The following is a 16,462-nucleotide window of genomic DNA, read 5'->3' on the forward strand; positions in this document are numbered from 1 at the left end:
TAAAAAAAATCTTATCCTTAAGATGGCTTAGGCATCCTCAGAGAACCTTATCCAGTCCCTCGTAATCAATATAACTCTCTCAACGGACTAAACAATTACAATACAAAAAAATAACATTCCAGATATTTTGGTGACAGTAGAAGCCTTTTTATATTAGTTGCCTAGTTTAAAATAATTGGATCAAACAATGAAGGCTACCAAAAAAAAAGATTCGAAAGGATATTTACAATCAGAAAACTAAAATTAAAGGCAAAAATTACGATAGAAAGTAAGTTCTGGGTCGACTAAATGACCGGATGTTGACAAATATCCAAATATCGACTGGAGAATCGATAAAAATGGTTAATATTGAAATTAGTGAAAGGGTAGATGTCGTTTTGATATTAAGGCAATCGTAAAACCAATCACTTCTTCGTTCTCGTTCAATTACATTAATCTTAAAATTACAAGAAGAGAAGAGGGGATAGCTGAGATCTGATTGGTTCTTGATCACAAAACCAATTTTATAGGAACAAAAGAAATTATTTATATAAATGAAAAAAGGGAATATTGGGGAATGGTCTAAAGTAAGAGACTTTCAACGCTACAACTATTGGTTGATCACGAATCTTAACAACACTATGATTAGCTGTATAATTTGTGGCACCAAATTGCTTGGAAAGGAAATAAAATAAAACTTACTTTCAAATAGCAGAAAAATCTTTAGTAGGATTCACATACCTGAAACAGAACCAAAAATTTAATTAAAATCATTTTAAAGAAAAATATAATTTATTACCCGCTGTTTTGGAATGATTATTATTATCAACGGCCCAGTAAATAAATAAAACTTTAAAAAAAAAAAATACACCAGATTGTAAAAGAGAATATTAAAAAGAATAAATATAAGTATTAGTAGTAAACATTGTGTCGGGGAATACAAGATGTAAGGAGGAAGTGAGAAAATATTGCAAGATAGATTTTTCCTTAAAGCTTTTCCAGTAGAATGAACATACGCGGAAATAAACTATCTCTGGGAAATCCGGAATATATATATAAATTTTATACTACTTGTTCGTTTATCCGGGGCTACTATAAAAGCCTAGAGTATATCCTTCTTCTATAATACCTATGTCTGGATGGCTGTACAATGCCTTGTTTTTCCCATAAATATACATTGAATGTATTATATATATTTCATTTATAATTACGAGGTCATTCAATAAATGAACGGACAAAAATATATAATGCAGGAAATTGAAACTTTTGTATTAGTTGGCAACCTTGTGAAAAGTGTCTTGTCAGCCAGAGATGGGCATTGATTAAAAAAAATACAGTTTCATCCTAAATTAATTTGATTATTAATTTTTTAAAAAGATTTTATCGGTATTTAATCGGCTACAACTATAATTTTTTTTTTTTTTTTTTCAATTTATTAAGTTATCTACAATCTTTATTACATACATACAATAACTAAATCTGGAAGTACTAAGATTAATTGGTACGTGAAGAGCAGGAGGAGAGAAACTACCCAGTGGCAGCACTCTCTACGGGATGTGATGATCTTTAGGTCTTCAGACCTCAAGGAAGTCGCGGGGCCACTGGCGATTCAGTCTGCGAGGTTGATTCTTAGGAGGATTGTCAGAGGAGGCGAGAGACTGTACTAGAGGATTATAGCTAGTAGAGAGAGCAATATGGAACGTTTGATATTTAATCTTGGCGAGTTGGTGTACGAATGGGATGTTGAGGTCGTTGTGAAGAGTGAGGTTAGTCACCGTAGAAAGGAGCGTCAACTATTTGTCGGCAGTAGTTTTGACTGAAATGTCCTGTACTGTCCGTATGTTTGTTAGTTTGGCTGAACCCCACAGCTCTAGTCTGTAGGTCCACATAGGTTTGAGGATAGTGTTGTATTTTTAGCGTTTGAGATCAATGGGTAATTTGGAGCATCGTCCAAGAAGTCTGTAAAGTAGTTTCGCACGTTTTCTCATTGCTTGTCTTTTAAGCCTAGTATGTGGGTTCTAGTATGTGCGTTTGTATATGTAGAGCCTATATTCTAGTTTGTATATATAGATCTTTACTATAAAATATTAAAACAGTTTAAACGATAATCCATGATCAACATTTGAAAAGAGTCAGATTATGAAATAAGTTTACAGTAAGCTAGTGATTATTTCGAAAATCGATTTATTGTTTTAAACTTTGATTACACACTTCACACATGTAGGAATATTACATTTATAATTATCGTTTATTCCAAGCAATTCATTTATTTATGAAGGGTTAAATAAGGTTCTCTAAACTTCCATTTTGGGTATTTTAAGGTTTTACTACCTCCTAAGTATTTGATTGTTACATTACTAACCAAACTTCCAAGAAGAAAGATAATCAATTACCCCGGAAGTGCAATTTTAAAGTAAGGCTTTTCCTGTAATTTACTATGAATTTGCCAAACGGATTCATTGGAAGCTGATCTAATGGCGTACTAAGCTTGAATGTCAGTTTGGCTTGTAATTATTTCTCAATAAAGAGTTCCGTTCAGAGGGAATGTGTCACATCCTATCAACATTATTATTAATTTGATCTCTTTATTGTGCAATACTAAGTTACAATAAAATTCAATTATATTCGTAAATTGTGGTAAGAAAAAGTCATGTGAGGGTTCGTACGAGATTCTTTTCATGAGAAAGTAAAATGAAACTGTCGAATATTGGCGAAAACTATTCGAAAACAATCTTAAATTAATAAAAACTTACTTGAAAATTGTGAATGATTTTTTTTTTTTCGAATAATTTATTAGCAATCTTTCTCAATATCTACGTAAATTTAATATTATTTCTAAAATAACCAAAAAAAGTTAGTAAAATGTGAGAAAATAATAAAAGAATTAGAAAAATAAGAGAAAGGTATTGTAAAGGACGGGGCGTGACTACAATAGAGGTGTGGCATGGTTACACTAGCGGTGGGAGTGATGACGTTAGAGGTGGGCAGGGCCCGCCCACAGTCTGCATCCATACTACGCTGTGATTGGCCACTACTTTATACGCAATTAAATCAATGAAATAATTAATTTAAAATTTTTTTTCGACATTTCTCCCATAGGTATTTGATAAACTTTCCAAATAAGCAAGAAAAAAAAATTCCCGTTAAAAATACGATAAAAAATATTTCTTTTGTAATAATACTTCATATTTTACACAATTATCGTTAACAGAAACAAAAAAGATGAGAATTTGTATTGTTTAATAGCCAAATAGATAAAAGAGAAATGGGCTAGTTAGCCGCCATTAAATGGGCTGCAAGCTTACTTAACACTCCATCCGGTGGAGAACTCTAGCGGCAATTTCTGTAAACACAAATGAAATTTCTCTACTCACATTTAACCTTGTAGGTAACTCTCAAAACTTATATAGTACCACCTTACACTCACATTTAACCATGTAGGTAACTCTCAAAACTTATATAGTACCACCTTATACTCACATTTAACCTTGTAGGTAACTCTCAGAACTTATATAGTACCACCTTACACTCACATTTAACCTTGTAGGTAACTCTCAAAACTTATATAGTACCACCTTACACTCACATTTAACCTTGTAGGTAACTATCAAAACTTATATAGTGCTACCTTACACTCACATTTAAACTTGTAGGTAACTCTCAAAACTTATATAGTGCCACCTTACACTCACATTTAACCTTGTAGGTAACTATCAAAACTTATATAGTGCCACCTTACACTCACATTTAACCTTGTAGGTAACTCTCAAAACTTATATAGTGCCACCTTACACTCACATTTAACCTTGTAGGTAACTCTCAAAACTTATATAGTACCACCTTATACTCACATTTAACCTTGTAGGTAACTCTCAAGACTTATATAGTACCACCTTATACTCACATTTAACCTTGTAGGTAACTCTCAAAACTTATATAGTACCACCTTATACTCACATTTAACCTTGTAGGTAACTCTCAAGACTTATATAGTGCCACCTTACACTCACATTTAAACTTGTAGGTAACTCTCAAAACTTATATAGTGCCACCTTACACTCACATTTAACCTTGTAGGTAACTCTCAAAACTTATGTAGTACCACCTTATACTCACATTTAACCTTGTAGGTAACTCTCAAGACTTATATAGTACCACCTTATACTCACATTTAACCTTGTAGGTAACTCTCAAAACTTATATAGTACCACCTTACACTCACATTTAACCAAGTAGGTATCTCTCAAATAGTACCATCTTACACTCACATTTAACCAAGTAGGTAACTCTCAAGACTTATATAGTACCACCTAACGACCCACTAGACTTATATAGGACTACCTTACACTCATATTTAACCAAGTTGATATAGGGCTATCTTACACTTAAATTTAACCATGCTAACGACCACCAGACTTATATAGGACTACTTTATATTCGTATTTAACCAAGTTGACGACTCTCCAGACTTATACAGAACTATGTTATACTCACATTTAACCATGTTATTAACTCGCAGGACTAGTATATAGGTCCACCTTACACTCATATTTAATTATATTGGTGACTCAGTAGACATTTGTAGGACCACCTAATACACATATTAAAACATGTTTGATACTCACAAGACTTATATAGGTCTAACGTACACTCCCACTCCACCATTTTGGTAACTCGCAGAACTTATACTAGGTTACCCAGATTTTAACTTATTTTTTACTGTATTACATGTAACTTATTTATGTATTAGTCTCCTTTTTTTGTCAATCTATCTCCATGTTGGTGAAGTAAATAATTTCAGCTATATTTCACCTTTGCTATCCCACAAATTTTCATAAATACACGCATAATGCAAATTTGTAGTAAAAACCCCTCGGTTTATACAAGCATTATATCCACTTTTCCATCTACGTTCTCCATTATGTGAAACTGTGTAATGTTTTTGCAATAATAATTCTCAATTAATCAATAGTGGGAAAAGAAAATGAATCGAAATTCCATCACTCGTTTCTCAAAAGTAAGTTAGAAGAAGACGAATTTTTTATCAGAATAAATATTCAGTCCTATTCAACAAATCTTTCATAGATCTTATACATAGATATGCGTAACCAGGTAGAATATTTAATAATATTTCGAACATGAGGTTGAATTTGTTTTAGATCTAACTCCTCGGAGATAAGGCCATCTTTAAGGGGAAAAGTCGAAATGAATTATAAAAATTTGTTTTTCTCCGAAGAAAGTCGAGAATAGAAATATTGTTTATGTAAACTTTTTAGCGACAAATGATATGTACATAATAGACACCCACCCAGCCCATTAACTGAATGTACTAAATAATCAAATCAATGGTGATGTACAAAAGAACAATCTAATGGAAACTCCTGTAATAACTAAGTAAAACTGAAGAAACCGCTTATTTTCTGTAATTAGTATTGCTACAATTACAATCACAAATTTCATCCAAGAGGTATTCGTTCTAGAGAATGGTACTCAAGAATTAATTAATGGTCTAACTCAGGTAAGTTAGTTAATGACAATCTTATATTACTAAAAAGAAAACAAAATGATTTTTGGTTAAAGGTACTAATTAAAATTCTCTAAGATTAAATAAAAAATTAATTGGCTGGGGGAAAAAAAAGATTGCATGCAAATAATTACGAAAAGAGATTTTGCGAAAATTGCTAGCTTGTAAGTTCCATAATTTACTTTTAATGATGAGGGCATACCGGTTTATTTAGGAGAAGATTGTTTGTTTTTATTATTATCTATTTTTCTTTACGTTTGATATTTACAATCTGTCAAATGCAAAAAGCAAATCATTTGGAATATAGAGTAAATGAGAGAGACACATGAGGAAGGAAGCTACCCTAACGGCAACACTTCCGCTCTGATGTTAGAATGAACTTCCGCCAGGGAGACGTCGCGACTAAGTGGAGAGATGTCAGGAATTGAAGGAGTGACGAGATTTTGAATTAGACGAATAAGGCTAAATGAGAGTATTTCATATTTGAATGTTTCTAGTTTTTATTTCAATTTATTTATTTTTAATGATTTAAGGGCGCATCAACATCTGAGGTCATTAGCGCCCGGAGCTTTTATTAAAGCCGGCCTCCGGACAGTGCTCTCTCGTTACACACAACACACCGGACAGTGAGCTGTACGAGGGTCGTTTGAAAAGTCCGTGCAAAGTCAGAGAGTTAGCACCACTGGCGCGTATCGAGGTTATGTTTAGTTAGTAGCATCTCTTGGAAGAACACACACCAAGTTTCAGCCGGATCGGTCTATTTCTTTGTGTTTGGCATTCGTTTGAATCGAGGAAGTCGAGTGATTTTCAAAAAATGGACGAAAAAGAATTTTGTGTGTTGATTAAACACTACTTTATGAAAGGCAAAACGCCTCAGGAGACTAAAGAGAAGCTTAATAAACATTATGGTGACTCTGCACCTTCGATTAGAACAGTTTATAAGTGGTTTCAAAATTTTCGGAGTGGCCCTATGGGCACAAGTGACGCTGAACGTTCTGGTCGCCCTGTTGAGGTTACTACTCCAGAAATCATTGATAAAATACATGATATGGTGATGGATGACAGAAGAGTGAAGGTGCGTGAGATTGCTAGTGCTGTGGGCATCTCGAATATACGGGTACATAATATTTTGCATCAACATTTGGACATGACAAAGCTATCCGCAAGATGGGTGCCGCGATTGCTCACGCTTGACCAAAAACGAAATCGTGTGAAGTGTTGCAAGGACGGTTTGCAGCTGTTCCAGAAGAATCCGCAGGACTTTAAGCGTCGTTTCGTCACTGTGGATGAAACATGGATACATCACTACACTCCTGAGACCAAGGGGGAATCTGCGCCAAAAATAGGCGAAGACCGTTCCTTCGGCCGGAAAAATTATGGCGACTGTCTTTTGGGATTCGCAAGGAATAATCCTCATCGACTATCTGGAAAAGGGTAAAACTATTACAGGTGCATATTATTCATCGTTATTGGACCGTTTGAAAACCGAGCTGCAAGAAAAACGCCCACAATTGGCCCACAAAAAAGTCCTTTTCCATCACGACAACGCACCAGCTCACACCTCAGCAGTTGTGGTCGCAAAATTAATGGAAATAGGGTTTCAACTCGTTTCACATCCCCCCTATTCTCCAGACTTGGCTCCCTCGGACTACTATTTGTTCCCCAATATGAAGAAATGGCTGGCGGGAAAAAGATTTTATTCAAACGAGGAGATGATTGCAGAAACGAATGGCTATTTTTCAGACTTGGACAAATCCTATCATTCGGAAGGGATCAACAAACTAGAGCAGCGTTGGACGAAGTGTATAAGCCTAAAAGGAGACTGTGTTGAAAAATAAAACAGGTTTACCCCAAAAAATTAAGTAGTTTTTATTTTTGCACGGACTTTTCGAACGACCCTCGTAAGAAGCTCCTAGAAAGAGAAAATCTAAGGGTCAACAGCTGGATTCGAACCTGAGACCTCCGCGTGGGAATCCATTATGCTAACCGCAATAGCTAATCCCTTCCCTTGTTTATGTTAATAATTTTATTTCTATTCCTGTTATTTATAAAATGTTTACATTTTATGTAGCTTAAAGTTAAATATGTTAAAAAAAGAGACTGTAATTTGACGAGGAAGTTGGGAATAGGTTAAACTGCACAGTTACTAGTCGCTAAATCCACTTCGGTTCGAGAATTGAGCCGTAAATTACTCGCTTATGCTCGAGAGATAGTTTCGACCATCTGCTAGAACTAGAAAGTAAAAAATTCATATGTTTTTTTTTATCTCGTGAGAATAATCTTTACTTATCAAGATTTATAAAAATTATTTTTGCATTTTTTTATTATTATTTAATTTAAAGCAGTTATATTAATATGAAAATATGGTTGGATGAAGCGAGTTCATTATAAAATAATGTTTAAATAAATTTCATTTAAAAATAAGAGGAGACAAAATTATGTTGAATTAAAAAAAGGAAATAAAAAGATATAGAGTTACCTGCTAATGCAAGTAATATGGCCGCGGACTTCTCTAAAACGTAATACTGGAAAATATATAATTTCTCGCTCTAATAACCAAGGGATATCACATTGCAACATTCCTTCTAAAGTCTGTCACGACCACAGTCTTTAAAACTGTGCAGAAATGTGGTCTAGTAAAAGAGCAGCATAAAGATTTTAGTGATCCGTTAAAAACGGAAGACGGATCTTTAAATGATGCACTTGGCTGCAACAGCTTTGCGCTCAACCATCTGTGTCCCTAGGTTGTCTGATTCAGCCCAGCATTGCCACTATCTAAATATTTAGAGCTTAAAAGAATTTCATAAACCAGACCACAGGTTGCACTCCATGAAGATATTTATATAAGAACCAATATTCACTAAGCAAACTGTGGCGGTGAAGTTAACGCCCTGATCATTATGAACACAAGATCTGAGCTCTACTGATCTGAGTCTCTTTAGACACTCATACATCGCCCTTCTTCTCGCAGGGTATTCAAGACATTTAGCTTTAGTAAGGAGAGTACTAGTAACATGAAAATGAGCCCAAGAACGCACGCACACTTGATTTTGAAAAGAAAATATCTGCAGGAACTCCTATTAAAGATGGGCTCCAGAGAGGAACAAACTGTCCTTCCTTTAAGAATCATAAACATTCTAGGAACTCGGCGAAAGGAGTCAAAGAAAAGGAAGTAGATGAAAAATGAGAAAGAGAATCAAAGGTGCCACTTTCCATAAAATATTTCAAAAAATCCTTTTCCGTTTCACAGAAGGGCCATCAATCGAATAAGTCTTCGAATCGAACGAAGAGTGTAACGATAATACACAATGCTTAAAACAAATCTTTAGAGAGAGTTTTCGAGAAAATCTCAAACGATGAAAATTGTAACATCCATTCTGTAATGTGTAATTTCCGTTTGAGTGATTTTGAATATTAAGTTCCGGTCGGATCACATGGTGGGGCAAAGAATTATGAAGCTTGAGCTTCTAGCAAGTTACTTTTTTTTTTTTAGAGTTAGACACAAGCTCCTCACAGATCCTTTTTCAGGATCCCAAAACTACGAAGGACTCCATAAAGAAAATTTTACACTTTTCTTAAAAGCTGTTGAGTACTATCCTTTCTTAAAACAACTAAATATAAGCGGTTCTGCAAAAAGGGGGTCCTGCCAAGATCATCACGTCCTACAAGCTTCAGCGTTTGACCTTTATCTTCAAGTTTAAGCTAATCAATTCCGTTTCAAGTAATATTCAAGTTAGGAAATTCTAAAGTTTCTGGTGAATTCTAGTGAAATTGCAGTTAACGCTTGTTTTAACCATGGTTTTTCCAAAGGGGGTTTAACAATTAGCAAAGCAGACTTGAACTATATACGTTTAAACGTGGGAACCTCGAAGAAGTGAGTTTAAGTTAAGTGCTTCACGAGCTGATAAGCAGGCCATCAATCTACTCGCTAGAATCTACAATCTTCTATTGTTCTACTACGGCAAAATTCCCATCGACATCCTATACTATACCAATGCATTTACGTACATAATTTCTTTCCTCAACAAGAACCGAATAGAATAACTAGGCAACAAAATTAAAATCTACTTAAAAAGTAAGAAATAAATAAAATATAGGTGCATTGAATAAGTTTAAAATTTAATGATTATAATTAATAAATGTCCGCTAAAGTCACGCCAAGTGGCCATTAAAAATGCATTAATTGTAGTTTGTGTAACTTCATCACGAAATTAGCAGATTAAAAACTATTTATGCAATTTCAAAAACTATTTTAGATTACTTCTTGTTTTTTAATCTATGTGGTTTAAGCATGGAGATTAACACGGCTCTCCAGTATCGCAATCAGTGCAGTTAAATTCACATTAAATTTCATAAAATGCACTGATTGCAAATAGTTTCAACACTGAACATGATATACTTCAGCTTCACTGCCAAATGTAATAGCAGTGTTTGGGGGGGGGGCCGTATAGACGAAATGGTTCCCTTTAAAATCCCACTAAGAACAATATTCACTGAAAGAGAATTCGAAACCAAAGTGATGAGCCCACAGCATAATGCTATAGATGAAATGAAATCCCTGTGGGGCTCAGAAAACTATAGAACACTCCGAGGGAGGAAAAAAAGGCCGTTCTGTGTAGTTGCACTTTCCTAACTTGGAGTTTTGGTTAGACATTTCTTATATAAATTTTACACAAGAGTTAGGACTTCGTAATACACTCTAAATTCTTTAGAAGAGTACCTAACTCCACTCCTGATGATAAGAACCCTGCTTAGATACGTTTTCTTGATTGTAATCTGTTCAATTACAATCACTTCTCTCTTAGAATATAAGAAAAGAATAAAATAACTAAAAAAATAATAAATATTCAGGCGGGACTTAACGTCCAACTACCAATTAGGTGTCGTGGACGGAGGCGACTAGCAAACATACTTTACTGTAAACTTCTTTTATTAACCATTAAATAAAATCCAAGGCCTAAGACCGGGGAATCGAACCAAGTACCACAATACATATTAGCTTCGCAGGTCTCGCCTCTTAACCGCTCGGCTTAATAACAAATAATTCAAGTATAATTTATAATTTAACCACATTAAGATACCAGATACAATTGAGCAAGGCTAAGTTCAACTTAAACCACCCACTCGCCTTATAATAATCAACATATTTACAAACCGCTTTAAAGGTACATAATTTATCATCTAAACAAAATAAAGAAAGGAGATTTAAGTGTAGAAAAGATTTGCTTAGGATGGCCAATGGCTATCTCAGTGGTTAGATCTATTGTTTGAATAAGGTCAAGCCAGGCCCATTGTTTCAACTGGCCAATTTTGTAGCCGACTGTTCGTACTTATAGAGAAAATTGCCTAGATTGTAAAAAAAATAAAATAAAATAAAAAAGAAAATATAAAAAGAAAAGATATTTAATGAGAGATAAGAATTTAAATTGGTCCTTTTACTGGCGGAGATTCTATTGGCTAGGTAATAAAATAAAATAATTACAGCTGGCACTTCTACGTAAGGAACCTCGCAGAATACCAGTGGGCATTGTAAGGCAATTTTCAGGCAATTAATTGCCACCATAAAAGCAATACATGCAGCCGTCTGTTTATAGCTCACTGAAAACAATCCAAAATTCCACTACCTGCGTCGTTTTTAACAATTTATACGATTCATAAAAGTATTTAGAATTTTTTTTTTAAATTGCAAGAATTCCAATTTAATTAATAATTAGAACTAATTACTCTCTTTGTTTTTTTTTTCTCCAACTGCCATTTGCAAAGTTTTAAAGTTACAGATTTTATTACAAGTTGGAATATCGTAAGATGGTAAGGTAAAGTAAGGAGAGGCTATTACGAGAAATCCTAAGGGATAGGTTTGCTACAGGCAAACTATGCTACAGCATTCATACCAAAAGAAATTTGGAAAAATATTGCAACACTTTTCGGCAAAATCTTTAGAGAAAATCTTCAGTAATCTTCATTTTCCGAAGAAAATATACAATTTTAGCATCATTATGATTTTTTATTTTATTTTTCTTATACTTAGATTATAGATAATCTACACCATATTCTAGAAAAAAAAATTTCTGAATCCGAGAACCAGTAAACGGATATTTCGGGTAAAAAAATCGATATCAAAACTTTAATCAAATCGCAACACTTTCCTGCCAATAAAAAGCGAAAGCAGACACTCGCACAAAACGAAAAAAAGACTATTTATAGCTTTGATAAGACTACAAACGGAAAATACGCTATACAGTTATGAAAATTTATTGCTGCTACTTAAAAATTCATTTTGGGCCATATATTCTCTGCGGATCACGATACATATACATATATTAAGAAAAGTAGAAATATATTGTAAAAAAAACTATACATTTACAAATTTTATGTAACTGTAGTTTCCAAACTATTAATAAAACAAATTTTCTCTATAAACTTTGAATTTTATAAAATTTGAGTTGGCATCAATTATTTAAAATAGTTTAACAAGTTACGGTAATAATGGGTAAATTTAGACATTAAAAATCTTTAAAACCCATTAAGGACTTTTGTTGCCAAATGGCAACGCAAAATTCTTTATATTTTCGAAAGTTATACCCATCTTGTGTAGGTTTATCGATAATTAGGAGTTATTGGTATTCAGAAGAAACCTTTTACTTTGTAGCTTGGTTTTTGTCTATGGCGAGTAACTAAGTGAGAGAAATGATCAAATAATGGTTGATCTCCAATACCTTCAGCAGCTCCTAGAGTTAGTCAATTATTATTTGTTTACTGTTTAATTTTAAGTGAAATTTCTCAAAGCGTTTCGTTTTAATGGATGTTCGTGTACCACTAGAAAAAAAGAAAGAAAAGATTTTTGCAATATTTACATTGGATTTACAACTAGTTAAAGTTAGCTGTCGCCATATGGCAACAAAGAGCCTTTGTGCTACATCCACTTCTTTTATTTTAGGCTAGGTTTTTCTGTTACGATGATGAGTTGTTCCCCGACTAAATTTTTGTTCAACCCCCTGTGCCTTCTGTTTTGGACAGACAAAGAATCAGGTGAGGAGGAGAAGGAGGGTATATTACCCATTTACCCAGGGTATCAGTTACTAGCTCCTGCTGAATTAGTTTTTCGACATTCAATTAGTTTTTCGACCTAATGGGGCAATTTTGCAGCACAAACGGAAGGCAACAAGAAAAGGAGATGTGCAGCCACCGAAATTAAATCAATTATCCGCACAATGAGCAAAATTTATGTCATGTCGATGGTTTTACGGAATTTCATACATTTTAATTTCCATTCTCAAATAGGTAATTAATGATATTATTCGTGTAAACAGTAATTAAATTAGGTTTTATTGTTTTAATAAAATATTCCGTTTTTTGTACTCCTATGTCCCTTTGTTGCCATTTGAGGAAAACATTGAGAAAAGTATACTTTTTCCAAAAATAATTTTTTTTAAACATTTTTCCTACGTATTTTTCACCATTATAAAGCATTCTACAAAATAACATTAAAAAAAAAAAAATTGTATAAAATAGTTAAGGTCCTTAATGGGTTGAAACAATTTTTTGATGTTAGAACCATACTATTTACTGGCAATGACGCCCCAAAATTGTCTGTACATGATATTCTCCTGACAAATATTACAGATAATAAAAGCGAGTGAAGCCGGTGAATATACCTACGCCAAAACATTTTAATAAAAATCACTGAAACGGAAATTGTCGATAAAAATTCAAAGAAAAAAGGTGAACTTCCGACTGAATGATCTTGATTATACGTCATCAGCGGCAACTAACCGTTAAAAATTAATTACAACTTCCTGTTATAATTAATTTAAAATCACTTTTTTTAAACAACGGCAATCTCAGAACGTTCATTTACTGTGAAAAATATAAATTTAAAAATTCTTTTTTGTTGATTGCAATACAGTTACGATAAGGGGAGGATCAGGTAATTATATACAGTAAAAGCTCCTTATTCGCGCTTCCTTCATTCGCGTTTTCACTATTCGCGGATTAAAAAAATGCGACCCAATTCCTATATTCGCGGATATTCGCGGAAGTACACTATGATAATAAAAGGATTCCAATAGGTATCCAACCCAATATCCTTTGTAAATGCCGTCAAATGGACTAATAAAAAAAGTAAAATAGATCTTATTACAACTTTGCCTAAAGTATGTTGTTAAATGATATCGCCGAGTACTTTGACATAAGCCGCCTTCGCCGCGATCGGTGTTTTTGAGAATGTAAACGCACAGAATGAAAGCAATTGTTCGTGATCCAGCAATAGAAAAAATGGAAGTGGCGTTGCCATTATGGATCGAAGACCGCATCCAAAAAAAGGGTGCCCCTGAGTGGTCCAATGGTCCGGGAGAAGGCAAAGTATCTTTACGCTCATTTTAAAGAACCTGATGGTAGTTGTAGTGGCAAGTTCAAACTTTGACTGCAAACAAAAGCTTTTAAAAACTGCCAAGCAAGAGAAAATTACAAAATTCTTCAAACCATTGCCTAAGCCTTAAGATAATTAATCAAAATGTTCAAAAACTTCAATTAAATTGATTTTTTTATATTTGTTTTTTTTTTTTTTATTTTGTCAGCTAGGAACGTATCCCCTATAATCCCATATAAATTACCATTCCGTATTCACGGTTTCTGTATTCGCGGCATATTTATGGAACATATACCCCGCGAATAAAGAGCTTTTACTGTATAAAAAATACATAAAATGGGCTCAAACTGCTAAGAGCAATGTGCAAAATAAATGATTTAAAATAAAATAGAAAATAAATACCTTTTTGAAAAATTGCAGTAAATAAAATGAAGCAGCCAGTGTATAACACAAAAACGAACATTTAAGTATAAAAACCACAATTAAATACAGAAAGAACAAAAATAAAATATAATGAAAACACACACAGATAACAACTCACAATGCACAATAAGATATTAACTAAAAGAATTAGGTAATTAAAACAATACTGTTGGGGAGAAAATAAAATTTTTTTAAAACAAAAGAATGTTTTAAAAATAAAATTTTTTTAAAACAAAAAATGTTTTAAAAATAAAAATTAAAAACAAAAGAAGTGATCAAATTTTATCGCAGTTTTTATTATTAATATAAACTTTTGTTGTTTTTACTGTAATTTTTTATTTTTTTAGTTATTTTATGAATATTTTGAAAATTTAAAGAGGGTAAAATATTACCTTATAGCCGCCGCATCTGTTACAGGTGACAACATGTCCTTGGCTATATGACATGTCGTTCTTTACAGACACGACGGCGACTGTACACGAATCTAGCCGAAATGATTACTATTAGTATATAATAGGAACTAGTACTGTTACGAGAGAAGTAAGCTGGGATATTATTGTCCGAATGGAGAAGTACTATTTGAGTTCGATACTAGTAACAGTAGTAAGTGCACCGACAGTGTACAGACTGGGTAAAGATGAGTCTGTATGGTGTTTAGTAGTATCAGGAGTAACGAATTCTCTCACCACCCAGCAGATAGCGGGGCTGGTTAGCAGAGAGGGGAACCCCGCTGGGTCTCCCCACCACCGACTGCGCTAGACAAGAAAAAAAAATATATATATAGGAACCTCCTTTCAAAGCAGCCTCCGGAAGGAAAGGGTGAAGCCTACTTTGGCAGGATAATGCTGCCTGAGTTTTCCACCAGACAACACATGTTCACTTCCTCCCAGAACACCCTTTAATAAAGAATCCTACACACACAAAAAAAAAAGGGGGGGGCAGAGTAAACATTAGCCACCACAAAATCACCATCAGCTGTTGGTGTAGTTCCTGTGTTATTAGAAACATTGTGCACACGCCTATGTTTATCTATTGGGTCACCCGTTTATCTGGTAGCTCTAGGACACGTAGGAGAGCCACGTGTCACCGCACAAACCAGTCTGGGGGCGGTGGTTGGCAACTAAAATGCCCCCCCCCAAAAAACATACCATATCTTCAGTCCAACAATAAGAACTCTTTACCTACGACCTAAAAGTATCTTATTTCTGGTATAGATTTTATTAGGTAGGCAACTAAGTGATTGCGGATTTTAAATAAGAAGGAAAATTCAAAATTTTTGCTTAAAAATATAACTTTATTCAATTAAGCATTTTTCGTTTTTGTCGATGACCTTTTGCCATATTTCAGGCAGTGTCAAAATTCCATGTTCAGAAAACTTCTGATTTTTGCCAGCAAAAAACGAATTAATTGTGATTTTACATCATCAGCGCCATTAAAAATTTTACGATTTAAGGAGATCTGCATGGAACGAAATAAATGGTAATCTGAAGGCGCAAGGTCTGGGCTATATGGTGGATGTGACAACACATCCCAACCTAGTTTCAATAATCTTTGGTGGGTGACCAAAGATGTGTGGGGCTTTGCGTTATCATGCTGGAAAACAACACCCTTACGGTTTGCCAATTCTGGCCGCTTTTCTTGAACTTCATCGCTCAGTTTGGCGAGTTGTTCAACGTAGACGCTTGAATTAATCGTTTGGTTTCTTGGTAAAAGTTCAAAGTGCAGAATTCCTTTATAATCTCAACAAACTGACAGCATAATCTTTTCTTGTTGAATCTCAGCTTTTGGTGACGTCTGGGCTGGTTCATTTTGCAACATGCACGACCTTTTCGGATTAACCTTGTTGTAAACTAATCTCTTTTCGTTGCTAATAATCAGTCGTTTCGGAAATGGATCAATTTCGTTCTGTTTCAGAAGCGAATCGCAGACGCTAATGCGTTGCGTCAAATGAATTTTCTTAAGCTGATGAGGGATCCATAAATCGTGTTTCTTGACGTAGCCAAGTGGTTTTAATTTTTTTTTTTTTTAATGCATGTACGCGATACATTGAGCTTCTCTGCAATCTCACGAGTTGTGCTATGACGATCTGAATCAAAAATAGTCTTGATATGGGTCTCATCAACTTCAACTGGACAGCCAGATGGTTGCGCATTTTTCAGTGAAAAATC

The 16,462-nt window shown here is 34.1% G+C and overlaps 1 protein-coding gene across 7 annotated transcripts in view; it reads right to left on the bottom strand.

Moving 5' to 3' along the window:
• The window catches only part of Tpst (tyrosylprotein sulfotransferase), a 332,855-nt gene that overhangs the window by 262,428 nt on the left and 53,965 nt on the right, over positions 1-16,462 (bottom strand). Inside the window, exon 1 of one of the 7 annotated variants that reach the window (XM_074128979.1) lies at positions 14,687-14,944. The exons of 4 other annotated variants lie outside the window; for them this stretch is intronic. In XM_074128979.1, the coding sequence (XP_073985080.1) occupies positions 14,687-14,740 (54 nt within the window). In that variant the 5' untranslated portion in view covers positions 14,741-14,944. Of the gene's footprint in view, positions 1-14,273; positions 14,409-14,686; positions 14,945-16,462 lie in introns of those variants that run through there. 2 more of the 7 variants (XM_074128982.1, XM_074128996.1) reach the window with 2 other exon arrangements.

The sequence above is a fragment of the Rhodnius prolixus genome, unplaced genomic scaffold (genome assembly GCF_049639745.1).
Source record: "Rhodnius prolixus isolate KJV_2025 unplaced genomic scaffold, Rpr scaffold_9, whole genome shotgun sequence".
Taxonomy (NCBI): Eukaryota; Metazoa; Arthropoda; class Insecta; order Hemiptera; family Reduviidae; genus Rhodnius; species Rhodnius prolixus.